The sequence below is a fragment of the Protopterus annectens genome, chromosome 9.part0 (genome assembly GCF_019279795.1).
Source record: "Protopterus annectens isolate FY-2018-M chromosome 9.part0, PAN1.0, whole genome shotgun sequence".
Taxonomy (NCBI): Eukaryota; Metazoa; Chordata; order Ceratodontiformes; family Protopteridae; genus Protopterus; species Protopterus annectens.
The window spans coordinates 907,360,857-907,376,363 of record NC_056743.1 but is presented as its reverse complement, the minus strand read 5'-3'; the positions used below and the strand labels follow the sequence as shown (position 1 = coordinate 907,376,363).

The 15,507-nt window shown below is 37.8% G+C and overlaps 1 protein-coding gene across 1 annotated transcript in view; it reads left to right on the top strand.

Annotated features, from left to right (window-relative positions):
- The first annotated feature begins 268 nt into the window (after nucleotides 1-268).
- PTGES3 (prostaglandin E synthase 3) overlaps nucleotides 269-15,507 on the top strand; it is a 599,571-nt gene continuing 584,332 nt past the window's right edge. Inside the window, exon 1 of the mRNA XM_044083635.1 lies at nucleotides 269-518. Within this exon, the coding sequence (XP_043939570.1) occupies nucleotides 517-518 (2 nt within the window). The 5' untranslated portion in view covers nucleotides 269-516. The remainder of the gene's footprint in view (nucleotides 519-15,507) is intronic.

Sequence of the window (15,507 nt, the reverse complement as noted above, 5' to 3'; positions counted from 1 at the left end):
TGTATAACTACATTATTGTAGTCGTAATTTCACACTAGAATGTACGAATACTATTCTGAAATTTAGCTAAGCGAATAACTTCCGAGAAAGATTGTGTCAGGTGAATGGTAGGCTGCTATCACCTACAGTCACATACCTTCTAACAGGAAGCTTAGGGAACCCTGACTGGTAACTATGGAAACTGTACAAGCACGTTTCTACACAAAGGGCACGAAAAGGCTGAAACAACTGTTTACAGCTCTCTAGAAAACGCGAGAAGCAAGTTGGCCTACCTTCACTTTTTCCTGCGTCATCGAGGGGGGGAGTACCGAGTGCATGTGTGTAGTTGGGAGACGAAGAGAGCGCGAGATTGATCTTGTTCTCTTGGAGGCCGTGGCGTCTTGCAGTTATTATCAGGCGTGTAGATTTCCTCTTAACGTCTTGGCTTAAGGGTTGAAAATCTACATCATTAGATTAGTGAATAGAAAGGTTTTGAAGTTCGGAGCTCAGGGGAGTCGAGCAGTCAGGAAACGAAACATGTGAGTAACAGGAGATTGCGTACTAGTTACCTTGTGGATTGCGTACCGGTGTCTCGTTTTCAGCTGTGTGCTGTCAAGAGTAGGCCGCAGGATGGTGGAGTGATCTGTGGGTCTTTTAATGGGGGATGTGGTCGATCTTTTACTGTTATCACCCAGTCCCTTTTATTTTTTGTTGCTTATCTGTGATTAGCAATTAATGTCAGTGTGGGTTGTATTTATCTGGTGGCTGGTAGAATGGGTGCATTTCTCTACTTGCCATGTGTGTTCCTCGTTGTTACACTCATCAGACCTCTTAAGAGTGTTTATTAAGCGCTTTATCGTATGTTTAGTACTTAAATTGTTGTAACCGAGAAATACGTTTTTCTGAAGAAATTGTTATGATCTAGTGTAGCATGTCCCGCACATATGGTCACATGATGCTTGGCTTTCTGACATTGATGATAAGCTTCCACCAAAAAGTATTCGTTTTAAAACACACCACTATTTCGTGCAATATTTTTGAAACGTATTACAAGTAAGCCCGGCTGTACGCAGAAATTTGATGGGGGCTGCCCTTATTTGTGGAGGACTTAAAGTAGACGGGTGTTTTACCTGGTGGGTGTGTCATTTGGAATTAATGTATTGGTAACATTTCGTCTTTGACAGTTTGCATACTAAGTTTATGTGGATTGGTTTTAGGTGTTAAGTATTGTTCCTACAGAGACCTTTCGAGGCGTGTTAGCGTGGGTCTTCTGGAAGGTTATACGATTTAAACAGAGCGCTGGACTTTGTGTGATGTTTTGAATCCATGTTGAATTTATTTATTTTTTCCTGTGCTAACAGCAGAACAGTTTTGGATGTTTATTTTGCTGCCTTTGCACGTAAAACTGAGTATGTTTTGAGAAATATTTTCCACTGATTTCCTTTCCCGTTGTGCTTCGTGTACATTTTTTGCCTTTTGATTTCACGGATTATGTATATGTTTAAAAGTAAATTTAGGAGGCTATCACTGGGGCATGTAATTTGTCAGCTTGGATGTGTGGCGGTGTTTTCAACTTGCACAGTTTTGTTGATCATGGAGAGGACTGTTCAGCTTTGTTCCAAAGACGCAGCTAACAGTAGGGGAAGCAGAGCTCTCAACTGCCCATATTTTGCACTATTGCCTTTATTTTAAGGCTTGATTCTATTTACTTACAATTGTTTACTAGTTAGATATCCAGATTTTTGTTTAGCTGAATGTTCCTGCTTTCAAGGGTATGTATTCCTGTTTTCAGTTACTGCAGGTTGAAACGTATGATGGGAAGTGTACATAAACTTGCAGGCTGTCCTTCCTTACACTTCTGTAGAGGTGGCACACTGCATTTGTCTATAATGTGTTATAACAAGTTGCTTACGGCTGGCAAAATGTCTGTCTGATTCTGTATTGGGGTGTTGCCATCTTTTGCTTTGTGTTGCACACTTGCAAACTTGTGGAAAACTAAATGCAGTTCTTGTAACTGGATTTTTAATGTAATAACTGTCCTGGATTGTTACAGTAAATATATATATTTATGTAGTTGCCTCAACTTCGTTGGTTTTCTTCAGTGTATATGTATGTGTTGACTGGCAGAATTTTTCTTTCCTTCAGAAACTGTTGTATAGCTTTGGCTGTACCGGTGAGCCTTTTTACTTGTTTTTGTTGTATCATTCATCTTCAGTTACGTTTTCAGTTCTGAAATATTTGAAGTTGGGGAAAACTCGTATGAGCGGGAAGTAACACCTAATCTATGGAAATGTGTATTTGTTACACTTTTGAGGACCTTTATTTGCGGGTGAACGCGTGCACATATGACTTGTGTTCATAAGCACACTTTCTTTTAATTGTATAGTGTATTAACCGGGAAAAGCCGAAAGGTACAACAACAGTGTATTTGTCTGTATTTTATTTGAATTTGCTGACTAGGGCTGAACTCTGATAACAGAAGAATGATTTCAGTTGCAGCCTGTAGAATAGTACAATCGTGTAATGCGTTTTCACATATTCAGTTTGAGAGAAACTGTTTAAACAAAACATGCTAAGCTGTTTATAATGCACAGTGTTCATTGGGCTGTGGTGGTTGTATACATTTTTAAATGCGTTATGGAGATGTGTGAATAAGGTACCCAGTGAAAGGGGGTTGATTGAGGGTTGGTGAAATTAGTGATGGCTTACGTAATGGAGACATTGTATGACGTTGGCATTTAGTTGTGCCTAGAATTCTGCATCTTTGATTGGGGGGGGGCTGATTCCCAAATGTTTGGATTCTGTGTAAGAGCAGCAATTAACTGTACTTCGGAGTTCTGAGTGAGGGGCCTTTTGTGCGAGTTCTGAATTGTATGGGTCCTAAAAGTTGTGGTGTGATGGGGTATTCTTTGGTTGCAAAGGAATTCGAAAAGTTAAGAGCAGAACAGTGCATCAGCTTTGTTGGCTAGGAGCAATTTCACTTTTTGTAGTGTTTAGCAATTGTGCTCCTGTTTTGGTGAGACTGTAATGGATCTGCAGGTTTTATTGGCAAGTGCTTGGATAAGTAAGATGTCTGTTTAAAGAATGTCATATTAAAGTTTGAGAGTAAGGTAACCTTTTCCTGTGATCCTTCTGGAGATGTTGCCCTTGTGGTCAAACCACATCAGCTGTGTGTAAATCCAGCATTACCCACACCCAGTTGTGGGTCTTTATTTAATAAAATATAGAGGCAAGAAATATAATATTCTGCTGCCAAAATAAACAAGCGTAGAATCTGATGAGGAGGAGGGTAAATTTTAAGGATCTGATGAGAACGTTTGCTAGATAAAAATGTTAATGGAAAAAACATGAGGAAAATAGTGCTCATTAGTACTAGGTCATTAAAATGTGAGGAGCTTCTTGTAGGTCGTTACTACCCATTAAGATATGGAAGTGTTACTGAATTTGGAGTGAGAGGCATGGTTATATTGAGGTGGTGGTTGTGCCTCTGTTTTGAGAGCTGTGCAAGTCCAGGTGTCAGATTTTTTTCTTTAGATTGGTCATAAAATTGAAAAGGTTGCTAGTATGTTTAAGGGATAATGAGATGGATTTCCAGCAGTAGGCTACATAGCTGGAATAGAGAAAGATTTCCCGCTGATAGGTGTGGTTTGTTAGTGAGGAGCATTTTGTTTTCAGATGAGTGGCCTAGCAGAGGTGTTTGTATGCAGTAAGTCAAGTAGGGCTTCGCTGTTTCTGGTATGTATACTAATTTGTATACCAAGAATAGCTGAATGTGAGTTGCTTGGGTAATTCAAGCCAGTGAAGCATTTTTAGAGCTAGGCAGTTATGGATTCTGTGAGTTAGTGACAAGTTTTGCCGTTTTGTTGCAGCACTGGTGTAGTTTATTTTGGATGGAAGCTTGGAGGTTAAGGAATATTGGGGGGGGGGGCACGTAGTGAAGTAGGAGTGTAGAGGCATGGAGTTTCCTGGATTAATCAGTGAAGTAGTTTTAGTTCTGAAAGCTAATGTCTTTCAGCTTTTCCTGGTTAGGGGTCGCCACAGTGGAACTCCGGTCCACTAATGATTGGCAGTGGATCTTTACAGTGCCGAGGTGCCAGCCTAACCTTCAAAGAAGGCGCACCCATTCACACATGCACATACCTGCATGTCTTTAAACGTCACTCGACCACGGAGAGGACGTGCAGACTCCACACAGAAGGCGCTCCAGCCGAGAATCGAACCAGAGAACCTCTTGCTGTGAGGCGACAACACTAACTGCTGCACCATCGTGTCGAGCTAGGTTAAGTAGGGAGGTGATTAGTGATCAGCAGTATGGTTTCATGCCAGGAAAGAGCACTACAAATGCAATGTTTGCTTTGAGAGTTGATGAAGTACAGAGAATGTCAGAAGGAGTTGCATTGTGTCTTTGTGGATTTAGAGAAAGCATATGACAGGGTGCCTAGAGAGGAGTTGTGGTATTGTATGAGGAAGTCGGGAGTGTCACAGAAGTATGTAAGAGTGGTACAGGATATATACAAAGGTAGTGTGACCGTGGTGGGAGTGATGGATGCTTGTAAGGTGGAGGTGGGATTACATCAAGGTTCAGCTCTGAGCCCTTTCTTATTTGTAATGGTGATGGACAGTTTGACAGACGAGATCAGACAGGAGTCCCTGTGGACTATGATGTTTGCAGATGACCTTGTGATCTGTAGTGAGAGTAGGAAACAGGTGGAGGAGACCCTGGAGAGGTGGAGATATGCTATAGAGAGAAGAGGAATGAAGGTCAGCAGGACTAAGACAGAACATATGTGTGAATGAGAGGGAGGATAGAGGAATGGTGAGGGTGGAGGGAGTAGAGGTGGCGAAGGTGGATGAGTTTAAATACTTGGGATCAACAGTTCAAAGTAATGGTGAGTGTGGAAGAGAGGTGAAGAGAGTACAGGCAGGATGGAGTGGGTGGCGAAGTGTCAGGAGTGATTTGTGACAGACTAGTACCAGTAAGAGTGAAAGGGAAGGCTCTACAAGAGGGTAGTGAGACCAGCTATGTTATAATGGTTGGAGACAGTGGCATTGACAAAGGCAGGAGTCAGCTCGACGTGGCAGAGTTAAAGATGTTAAGATTTGCACTGGGTGTGGCGAGGATGGACAGGATTAGGAATAAGTATATTAGAGGGTCAGCCCAGGATGGAAGGTTTGGAGACAAAGCCAGAGAGGCAAGATTACGTTGGTTTGGACATTTGCTGAGGAGGGATGCAGAGTATATTGGGGAAAAATATGCTAAGGATGAAGCTGCCAGGTAACTGGGAAGGTCTAAGATGAGGTTTATGGATGTGGTGAGAGAGGACATGCAGGTGGTTGGTGTGACAGAGCAAGATGCACAGGACAGGAAGAAATGGAAACGGTTTATCTGCTGTGGCGACCCCTGACTGGAGCAGCCGAAAGAAGAGTTTTTTTTTTTTTTTTCTTAACCTGAAATTTGACTTGCATATGCAACAGGTTGCCATGCCTAGTAATTTGGTATGTGGGGTGACTTCTTTAAGAGTGTTAGCAGACACTGTGTGTAAGGGCTTGAAGGGAGCAGTAGCAGCATTTAATTATGTGAAGCTGACACATTGAGCCAGCTTTCAACTGATGAAAGTGACTATTGGGGTGAGGTTGTTAGAGTAATTAGGTTACTGGCAGAACAGATTGATGTGAAGTCACCTACATGTTGTATGAGGGACACTTGACATTTTACTAGGTGTATGTTATTGGTTAACTATGTTGAAAACAGTGGACTTAGAACAATACCTTGGAACACCCTAGTTACCTTACCGAACAGCTCTAGTTGATCCACTGCTGTTAAGCATCTAGTCAGCTCTATTCTTTCTGACAAACGGATAAATATGTGAAATTTAATAGTATAAGGAACGATGTGTACTTCAACTTTAATTTTTTTAGAATTTCAGGCTTATGTTCTAACTGTGAAAGTAAGGAATATTTTATCTGCAGTTTATTGTGAGGAGAAATGTTTTAATTTAGTTTCTTCTATTATATGGGTTGCTGTTTACAGTGTTTATGATTCTGGTACTATCAGGGCTATGGCAACTGGTTCTTTGAAGAAGGTTTGCATGGCTGCATTCTCATAACCTCCCAGGTGGTAAAAAATGAGACTGTGTTCTCCCTTGGATAGAGATTTTTGCTTGGCCCATCTGCTGCAGAGGTGATCAAAAAGTATTGTTGAATGTGCAAGCTGATACGGAACATGTTTGGCCCTTTATTTTTCCAAGGGGTTTTCCATCTCCTAATCCAGTTTTGGCAAAACAAATTACAGGTCATTTTACATTTAAGAAGAAATGGCGAGAGGGTTACAAAAAGTCTTGAACTTACCAAAACCAAGACCAGTCCAAACCCATGACCCTACCTAGTCTTCCTTTCCTTTTATGTACCCTCAACAGGACCATACTTAGTACCTCATTACACCCATCTCTCTCTCTCTCTCTCTCTCTCTCTCCAATGTGTCTACTATGCATTTGCATAATTTTTTACAAACAAAATTTTTTTATTGTTGACCTATTGAACTATATCAATGTAAAATTGTTACTTAGCTTCTTTTTAATGCAAGTTTAACTTTATGCATGTAACCCAACATATGTGAATCAAACATCAATATTGTTTAAAATTGTACTTGTTTAAAGCAACTTTATACATGTAACCCAACATATGTGAATCGAAAACATCAATATTGTTTAAAATTGTATTTGTTTAAAATGTACTACTGGAGTTTTTCTCCTCGAGTCTCCACTGAAAATGGGCCACAAGCCCAGTTGGACAAACCCGGTTAACAAATGTCAATAAATAAATAAAATAGTCTTAATGACTTGGCCAAGAGACCTTGTGACCCTCTCCAACCCTGGACCCTTTTACTTCCAGAAAGTCTGGATCTCCAGTTTTCAATGAGGCAGCAGTTTCAGACAAATGGGTTCTATTTGAAAAATCCTTCAAGGTTACAGATGGCAGTGGAAGGAAATTTCTCCAATCCATGGGGTCATTCTTCATCCTGTAGATCATATATTTCCTGTTCTTCATCGCATGCTGTTCCCAAGGAGTGATAGAACCATTTCCTCTTTCACCTGTGGGGAGGGGGTTTTATTCATGGCTGTGGCAAGGAATAAGAAAAATGCTTTGAGACCAGTTCTGTATCAAGCTTTCCTAAACCTGGTTGTGATGGTGTCTAAATTCAAAATTATGTCACTTTGTAATCTGGTCCTCTTCTTTCATATTTCTTTATCGCATGCTGTTCCCAAGGAGTGATAGAACCATTTCCTCTTTCACCTGTGGGGAGGGGGTTTTATTCATGGATGTGGCAAGGAATAAGAAAAATGCACAGTTTCTCAAAATTGTTGAGACTGGATAACATTATCTGTTCTCTACCTTACCTTTTAGACCTTGAACACTCTTAGTGCAGGGGCTAAACTGTCTGTCTAGCTCCAGTTGCAGCTCATTGCAGGCTACATGGTATTCATATTTGTAGGTCTGCCTTTTTTTGTCCTTTTTGCTTGTCTTAAGTGTTTTTCAACGTGTTGGGCGTTGTTTAATTAAGTTGGGATTCCAAGCGAGCACTTGTCCTTCTTGACTCTCTCACAGGATTGTATTCCTGGAGCGCCCGACCACTCAGTTCAATAGATTTTATAGTTGGATAAATCATTTGGCAGAGACCTGTTATCCTCAAAAACAGGTCCCACTCTGCGCACCAACAATCTGCCCAGATGCACAGTTTTTCAGGAGGGGTAAAAGTGCAGGGGGTGTGGGGCACCAAGATTAGATTGCAAGCACATAAATGTCAAGGAGATACTTGTCCTGATCAAGGGTAGTCAAATCCTTTGAGCCATCTTTGGTCCCAGGGACCTCTTCAAGTGGTTACCTGTAATACCAGAGTCACTTGGTACATGAACTAGGTAGTTTCCCTTTGTAGACTAGCGTTGTTAGGTTGGGATATAGCTTCATAGCGCACTCTCACTCTGCAGACATTCTGCATTAAATTGGAGCAAAATTGTGCGACACACAAGCTGAGTGGGACAAGGGCAGAAAGTTCAGGGGGTCTTCCAAAGTTTGATACGTCTGTGGTAAGTTTCTCAAACTCAGGAAACCCACACAGCCTTCCTGAAGACACTGGAGAGTATAAATGTCTCTCCAAACACCATCATATTGGGTGACTTCAACTACCCAAACATAGACTGGGAACATTACTCAAGCCCCAACACCCTAGCCCAAAGGTTCCTTGAGTTCATAAACTCAAATGCTATGGAACAACTAGTCACCATTCCCACAAGAGGAGAAAGTATACTAGACGTGATCATCACAAACATGGGGACAAAATGCTCCACACAGGAAGTATATCCCTCATTGGTGAGATCAGACCATAAATTAATCTCACTGGAGATCCACATCCCGCCCCCACCCCCCCCCAAAAAGACCACAGTGAAGAACTTCTCAAAAGCAAACTTCACACTTCTTAAGACTGGAGTGGTATCCTTCAAGGCCCCCGAGCCAGTGGAAACCACAACCCACGCTGCTGAAACCCTTACAAATGCCTTCTATGAGCACCTCCAGGAATGTATGGATCAAGCAATCCCTAATAAAATCAAGACCTTTTCCACCAAAGGCAGGCGCCCGGTCTGGTGGACTCCAGCCATAAACAAACTCTACAACAAGAGGAGAAAGCTACTACATGACAGAGCAAAATCCCTAAGTGGGAAGGCATCTCTGATCAATACTAGCAAAAAACTACGATCACTCATAAAATCATCCAAGGCCAACTTTGAGAGAAAAATCGCTAATGACACAAAAGACAATCATAAAGCCTTCTTTAGCTATGTTAGAAACCTGGGTGGAAACTCCCAGATATGCTCAGAATTAGTCCAAAATGATAAAAAAAATCACTGAACCCACAGACATTGCCAACATACTGGCAGACAGGTTCAGTGCAAATTTCTCCCCTCCCCCCCAAAAGGAGAAATATCTATCCCACCAGAGTCTAGCCTCCCAAACATCTCAAATTCCCAGGTGAGAGCTGCTCTCTCTAAAGTAAAAAACACAGCATCAATGGGACCGGACGGTGTCCCCGGCTGTGTGCTACACGAACTCAATGAGGAACTAAACCCACACATAAGGCTGCTGTTTAATCTTAGCCTTACTACAGGATACGTACCTAAAGAATGGCGTACGGCAACTGTGGTCCCACTCCACAAAGGCGGTGCTTCTACGGACCCTGGAAATTACCGCCCCATAAGCTTGACGAGCCTTGTCTGCCAAGCTATGGAGAGGATCATAATGGAACTCATAAATAAAGACATTGGGGACCTACAGACACTGGATCCTACCCAATTTGGCTTTGTCAAGGGCAGATCCTGCCTCTTGAACTTGGTCGACTTTTTCGAAACAGTCACTAAGGCCATTGATGAGGGTAAGGCAGTTCACACAGCCTGCCTTGACCTAGCAAAAGCATTCGACACAATACCCCACTCGGGCATCATAGAAAAGCTCACCAGCTTAGATGTAAACCCATATGTCACAAGATGGGTTGCAAACTGGCTCAAGGACAGAACACACAGGGTTAGAGTTGCTGGTGCCATGTCAGACTCTAAGCTGGTCACGAGCGGTGTCCCACAGGGCTCAGTCCTGGGCCCCCTCTTGTTCGGCATTTATTTTTCTGAAGTGCAGGCAAACACAGGGGGATTGTGGCTGACAAAATTTGCAGATGACTGCAAACTGGGCACCATAATTGACACTCCATCAGACACAGACATCCTCCAGAAAGGTCTCATAGAAATGGATAACTGGTGCCAGAGCCATGGCCTTAAGCTAAATGCCAAAAAATGTATAGTCATACCCTTTGGGAAAAACAAGGTAACCCCTAATTACCACATAGGTGGTAAACCTATCAGGGACCTGGGGACCCAAGTTTGACAGTAACCTCTCTTTTGACACTCACATTGCCAAAGTGGTTAGGAAGACCTTCTACATTGCCCACCTGATCATGAAGGGATTCACATCCAGATCAGGAGAGGTCATTGTACCCCTGTACTGTTCACTTATCAGACCAATGATTGAGTACAACGCCCCATTCGGAATGTACCTTACCCGACACCTGCAGCAGTTGGAAAGACCCCAAAAGTTCCTCACCAAAAGGATAAAGGGGCTCAAACATATGTCATACGATGCCCGACTGAAGAAACTCCAGCTCTATTCAGTCGCATACCGTCTGCTCAGAGGTGATCTGTGCCTGACATACAAGGCCATGTCCAACCCGGAATTAATGGACATGCTCCACCTCAAAAATCCAAATCCACCAGAGCCACGAGAGCAAGAGACTTAAACCTCAACACGGATATAAATAGGGCGTGCTGGAGGGACAGATTCATCACCCAGAGACTCCCTACACTATGGAACAGAATCCCAGTCCATGTGAGGCAGAGCCCCTCACTGACTCTGTTCAAGAGAAATCTTGACGAGTGGATGGGAGATAGTAGGTTTACCCCGGGAATCATCTCTGTATCACTGCTGGACAGAGGCACAGCAAACTAATGGGTATAGTATTCTCATCCTAAGGGGTGGTGAAAGCCACACACACTCTGGCTAGGCTTATAAATGCCCTGGGGCAGATAGCCTAGTATGAATCTATGAACCTGTGAACCTCTTTACCTGCTCTTTGAACAATCATTTGGCAAGATTCTTCTCCAGGATTCCATGAAAGAAGGCCTGGAAGACAGATACCTTTTCTTTCTTGAACAGGGCTGTTCCTGAATCTTCAGAAGTACCCTGGATTTCAGTGGAAAGGGTAGAAAAACTTACAGGAAGAGTCTCACCCAAGATCATTATGGTGACTCCCTTCTTTTTTTTTTTTTTTTTACTCAACAGATTTTTTTTTTTTTTTTATGTTTATGAGTAAATTGTGAGTCACTATTAATTGCAGATCAAGTTAACAGAAGTAGTTAATAATCATAACAATATGTACAATATTTACAAATGGTCCAATGAAAGGAAACAGAGAAAAAAAAACATATGACATTTATAATTATATATTCCTTTAAGTTCACATTATTCCATGTCCCTTTTAAATTCATGAAGAGAAAGTTGTGTCTTTTTGTAGTGTGCCTTTGAGTATCATGACTCTATTCCACGGGTTGTTAATCCAACGTCTGGGGAAAATTCTTTCTTCTTTAACTTTTATTTCTTTTAGTGCCGATTCCCTTAAAAGAGAAATGAAGTCTTCATAACTTGGAGAGATTGTGGATTTCCATCTTCTTGTTATACATTTTCTGGCCACAGCCAGAATAGTCCATAAAAGAAGTTGATCTCTCTTATTAACAGTTATCATCATTCAAAAAAAACTTAATGATTTTGTTAAAACAAATGTATCATTATAAATGGCTTGAAGAAATTTATTAATGTCATCCCAGAACTTTTTAATACAATCGTAAAATATGTGACCAATCTGCTTCACAATTTAAAGTACATCTCCAACAAGTAGCTTTCTGATTAGGATTAAATTTAGCAATTTTGTTTGGGGTATAAAAAGCTCTAAGCAAAAATTTCCATGTGAAGATTTTCCATATCTGGAAGTTAGAGGTTAATTTAACTGATTGCAGAAGATCATTTTTACTTTCAGGAGATAGGCTCCAAGTCAGATCTTTTGTTATAGTATTCCACGTGTTTTGAGTTATTTTGGTTTTATACACTATTAATATTTTATATATTTTTAGATATAGAAATTAACGTGTTATGCTTGTCATAAATTATTTGTTGTATATAATTTATGAGTTTTGGCTTAGAATTAAAACTTGAATTATTAATAACCTCCCACAAACTTTTTGCGTGATGCAATACTTTATTGCATCTCTATCTTTATCAAGTATTTTAAATTCATCTATTACTTGTTGGATGTTTAATGTGCTAGAATTGTTTAAGCATTGGAACCAACAAATAAAATTATTAGTTTCCCATTTAATACATTTTTTTTCTTGAATTTTTTCTTTAAAATTCTTTGTATTAAAAGGTTTTATATCAGAATTTGTTTTTAAGAAATTTCTAAATAGATTATATATGTTATTTAAGTATGATAAATTGGTAGGTTTTGTTGTATTGTTTTGTAGATTGCTACTTAAGTGCCAGAATATGTTATGATTCTTCAAGTCTATATTTTTTAATGTTTTATTTTCATTTAAGAAAAAAGTTGTATGTAAAGTTTTCCACCTAGACGAGTAGTTTGGGTTTATTCATTGTAGTACAAGTTTAAAGATGGAAGCTTTAATGTATGTCTCTATATCTGGAAATTTAATTCCTCCCAAGTCCCAGGGTCTAATATGGTGTGTGAAAGCAATTCTATTGTTGTTTTGGATACCATAGAAAGCCCATCAAGAGTTTCTGAATTTTTTTTTATAATTTTTTTTGTTTGGTAAGATAGGAATTGCTAATGCTATATAGTTTATTTGGGGTAATAATATAATTTTTATTATCTGTAATCTATCTTCAAATTTTAACGTTAATTTATTCCAGGTATCAATTTGTTTTTGAATTAAGTTTTGAATTTTATTATAATTTAAAGTTATAGTAGTATTTATGTTGTCAGCTATAAGAATTCCTAGGTATTCGAGTGAAACTTTCTCCAATAATTTGATACTCACTCAGATGATAAACATCATCTCTATTCAAGAGTATATGTTTTGATTTTGCTTTGTTGAAATAAAGACCTGAAGTGGAGGAAAACTCTTATTTTTTCCTCTAATGCTTGTATGGTCTCTTCTTTTGGTTTTAAAGTCAACAAGATGTCATCAGCAAATAACATGATTTTGGAAATATATTGATTATAAAATTTTATTCCTTCTATTTTTAGTTCACTTCGTATTGTAGAAGCAAATAGTTCTATCACTAAGGCAAATAGTATGGGAGACATAGGACAGCCTTGCTTAGAGCCTTTAGTTATTTTAAAAGCCTCTGAAGTAAGTGGACCTAACTTTACATAAACTAGATTATCTTTATATATGTTCTTTATTAAATTTATAAAGTTTGATGGAAAATAAAAAAAAAAAACAGAATTTTAAATAAGTAATCCCAATTTACTGAATCAAATACTTTCTCTATATCAAGTGTAATTATAAGGGCTTCTAAGTTATCTCTATTCAAAGCTTCAATAATAGTTAATATTCTCTGAATGTTATCATACGTGTCTACCAAATATAAAGCCTGTTTGGTCTTCATTTATAACGTGAGTCAATGATTTTTAAATTCTATTCACTAAGATAGACATAAAAATTTTATAATCATTGTTAAGCAGAAATATTGGTCTATATGAGCTACACTGGGATAAGTCTTTTTTTATCTTTTTTTTTATAGGAGTAACTAGTGAGTATTTCCAGGATGGTGGGATTATATTTTGTGTTTGAATTTCATTTAGCATATTATGGAACAAAGAAATTGCTGCATTTGGGAGAATTTTATATAATTCCATCCATTCCTGGTGATTTGTTATTCTTACTTACTTTGATTATATCTTATTTCCTTTATCTTATTTCCTTTATGGAGATATGTTTATCCAGGTCTATTTTTAGTTGTGCAGGTAATGTATTTAATAAAGGACATTTAAATTCCAGCTCTAAAGAAGTAGTATTGCTAGCCTTATTTCCATAATGATGAGCATAATAATACTTAAAGGCTTCAAGAATATCATTTACTTCAGATACCTTCTTTTTCCCCTTCGTGTATTATATTTATGATATTATTTTCAGAATTCTGTCTTAATTCTCATAGCTAAGTTATGGAGGTGTTTTGGGGATGTTGATATTGAGGCAAATTTTAGTTTTTCCAAAGCTAGATTTGTCTTATGGGTAAGAATTTCATTATATTTCTTGTTTAAATCTTTAACTTCTCCTTTTTTTTTTTTTTTTTCCCTGATCCTCTGATACATCATAATAGCTTATATTTAATTCTATTATTCGTTTTTGAATATTGTGTAGTTCAGATTCCCATTCTTTTGTTTTATTTTTAAACCATGTAACAATTTTGCCATATAAAAAGATCTTTAATGTGTCCCATGTTATTGTATTGTTTGTATCTTTAATCAGGTTTGTTTCTAAAAAATATTTAATTTCTGTATCTAGCCAAGGTTTAAATTCCTTTAATTTAAAAATGTAGGCTGGTATTCTTGTTACTAGATTTAATCTTTTAAAATCCATTTGTACTTTAATGATTAAGGCGTTATGATCTGAAAGAGGACATGGAATAATAGAAAATTTTACTATTCTGTTGTTAAGTCAGAAGATATAAGTATTTTATCTATTCTTGTTTGAGTATTAAAGCGATAATCACTGTGTGAATAGTTTAGTGAGTTAGATACTTTAAACTTAATTTAAGTTTTCTATCCATCTCTTGAAATATTTACCTACGGGTGAAAGACGTAAATTTCTTTTATTAGTTGTTTCAGAGCTATCCAGAATACAATTAAAATCTCTCCCCAATATTATCATACCTTTATATACTTTGTTAATCAATTCTATGTGTTTTTTAACAGTAGATAGTCCAACTCCAGGAATCCAATAAATATTTATTAAAGTCCAAATTTTATTTTGATATTTTATTATTACAGTTGATAATAACCCTTCTTTATCTTCATGTTTGTAAATGATCTGTGGAATAATGGTACTTCTTTTCCCTAAGATTATAACTCCTCTTGTTTTTTTTTTTTATACTGGGAATGAGATAGGATTAGATAGTCATTGGGTTTCCATATGAAATCTTCCTCTAATTTTAGATGGGATTCTTGTATAAATATAATTTGGACTTTTTGTAATTTCAGATATTTTAGAAAGTTTGACCTTTTTATAGGGTTATTTAAACCATTAATGTTTATAGATAACAAAGTTGTGTCAGTTATTTTTATAAATATTTATCGTGCTTTCAGGTTGATTGTTTTATTAGACGTTTGCTTTGTCTTAGGACCTATGGTATTTAGTATATTAGTTATATCCTCTTTTCTTTTAGAAGTTATTACAAAACAAGTATAACTATTTCTATATGTGTTTAAAAAAATCTTCCATTTGGACCACTGAGAAACAAAAAAATTGAAAAACATTGTATTAACATATTTTAAACAAACAAATAGTGTTTCAACCACACCAAGTCTCAAACGTGAAGTGTCTAACACCTCAAATCTGTTTGAACTTAAAAGTTCAAACAGATTTACCTTCAAGATAAACATTAGCATTAAAGAAGAAATATTACTCTAGCTTGAGCTCTTCAATAACGAAAACAAAACTAAAATCAGAGAACATCAAATACTTTCATGCATGTATATATTTAAATTTGACTGTAAAATCTTACTACATGAATGCATTCCATCAACATAGTATAGATTAATAAATAGCTAGTCATTTTATTATTATTTCATGTCTTGGTATAGGTAATATTGTACCCATAGAGTGCAATGCTTCAATTAGTCATTTATATAGTTATTTTCCATACATTGTAGTAATGGTATTTATAAACAACAATATTAAACTATCTATAAGGGAT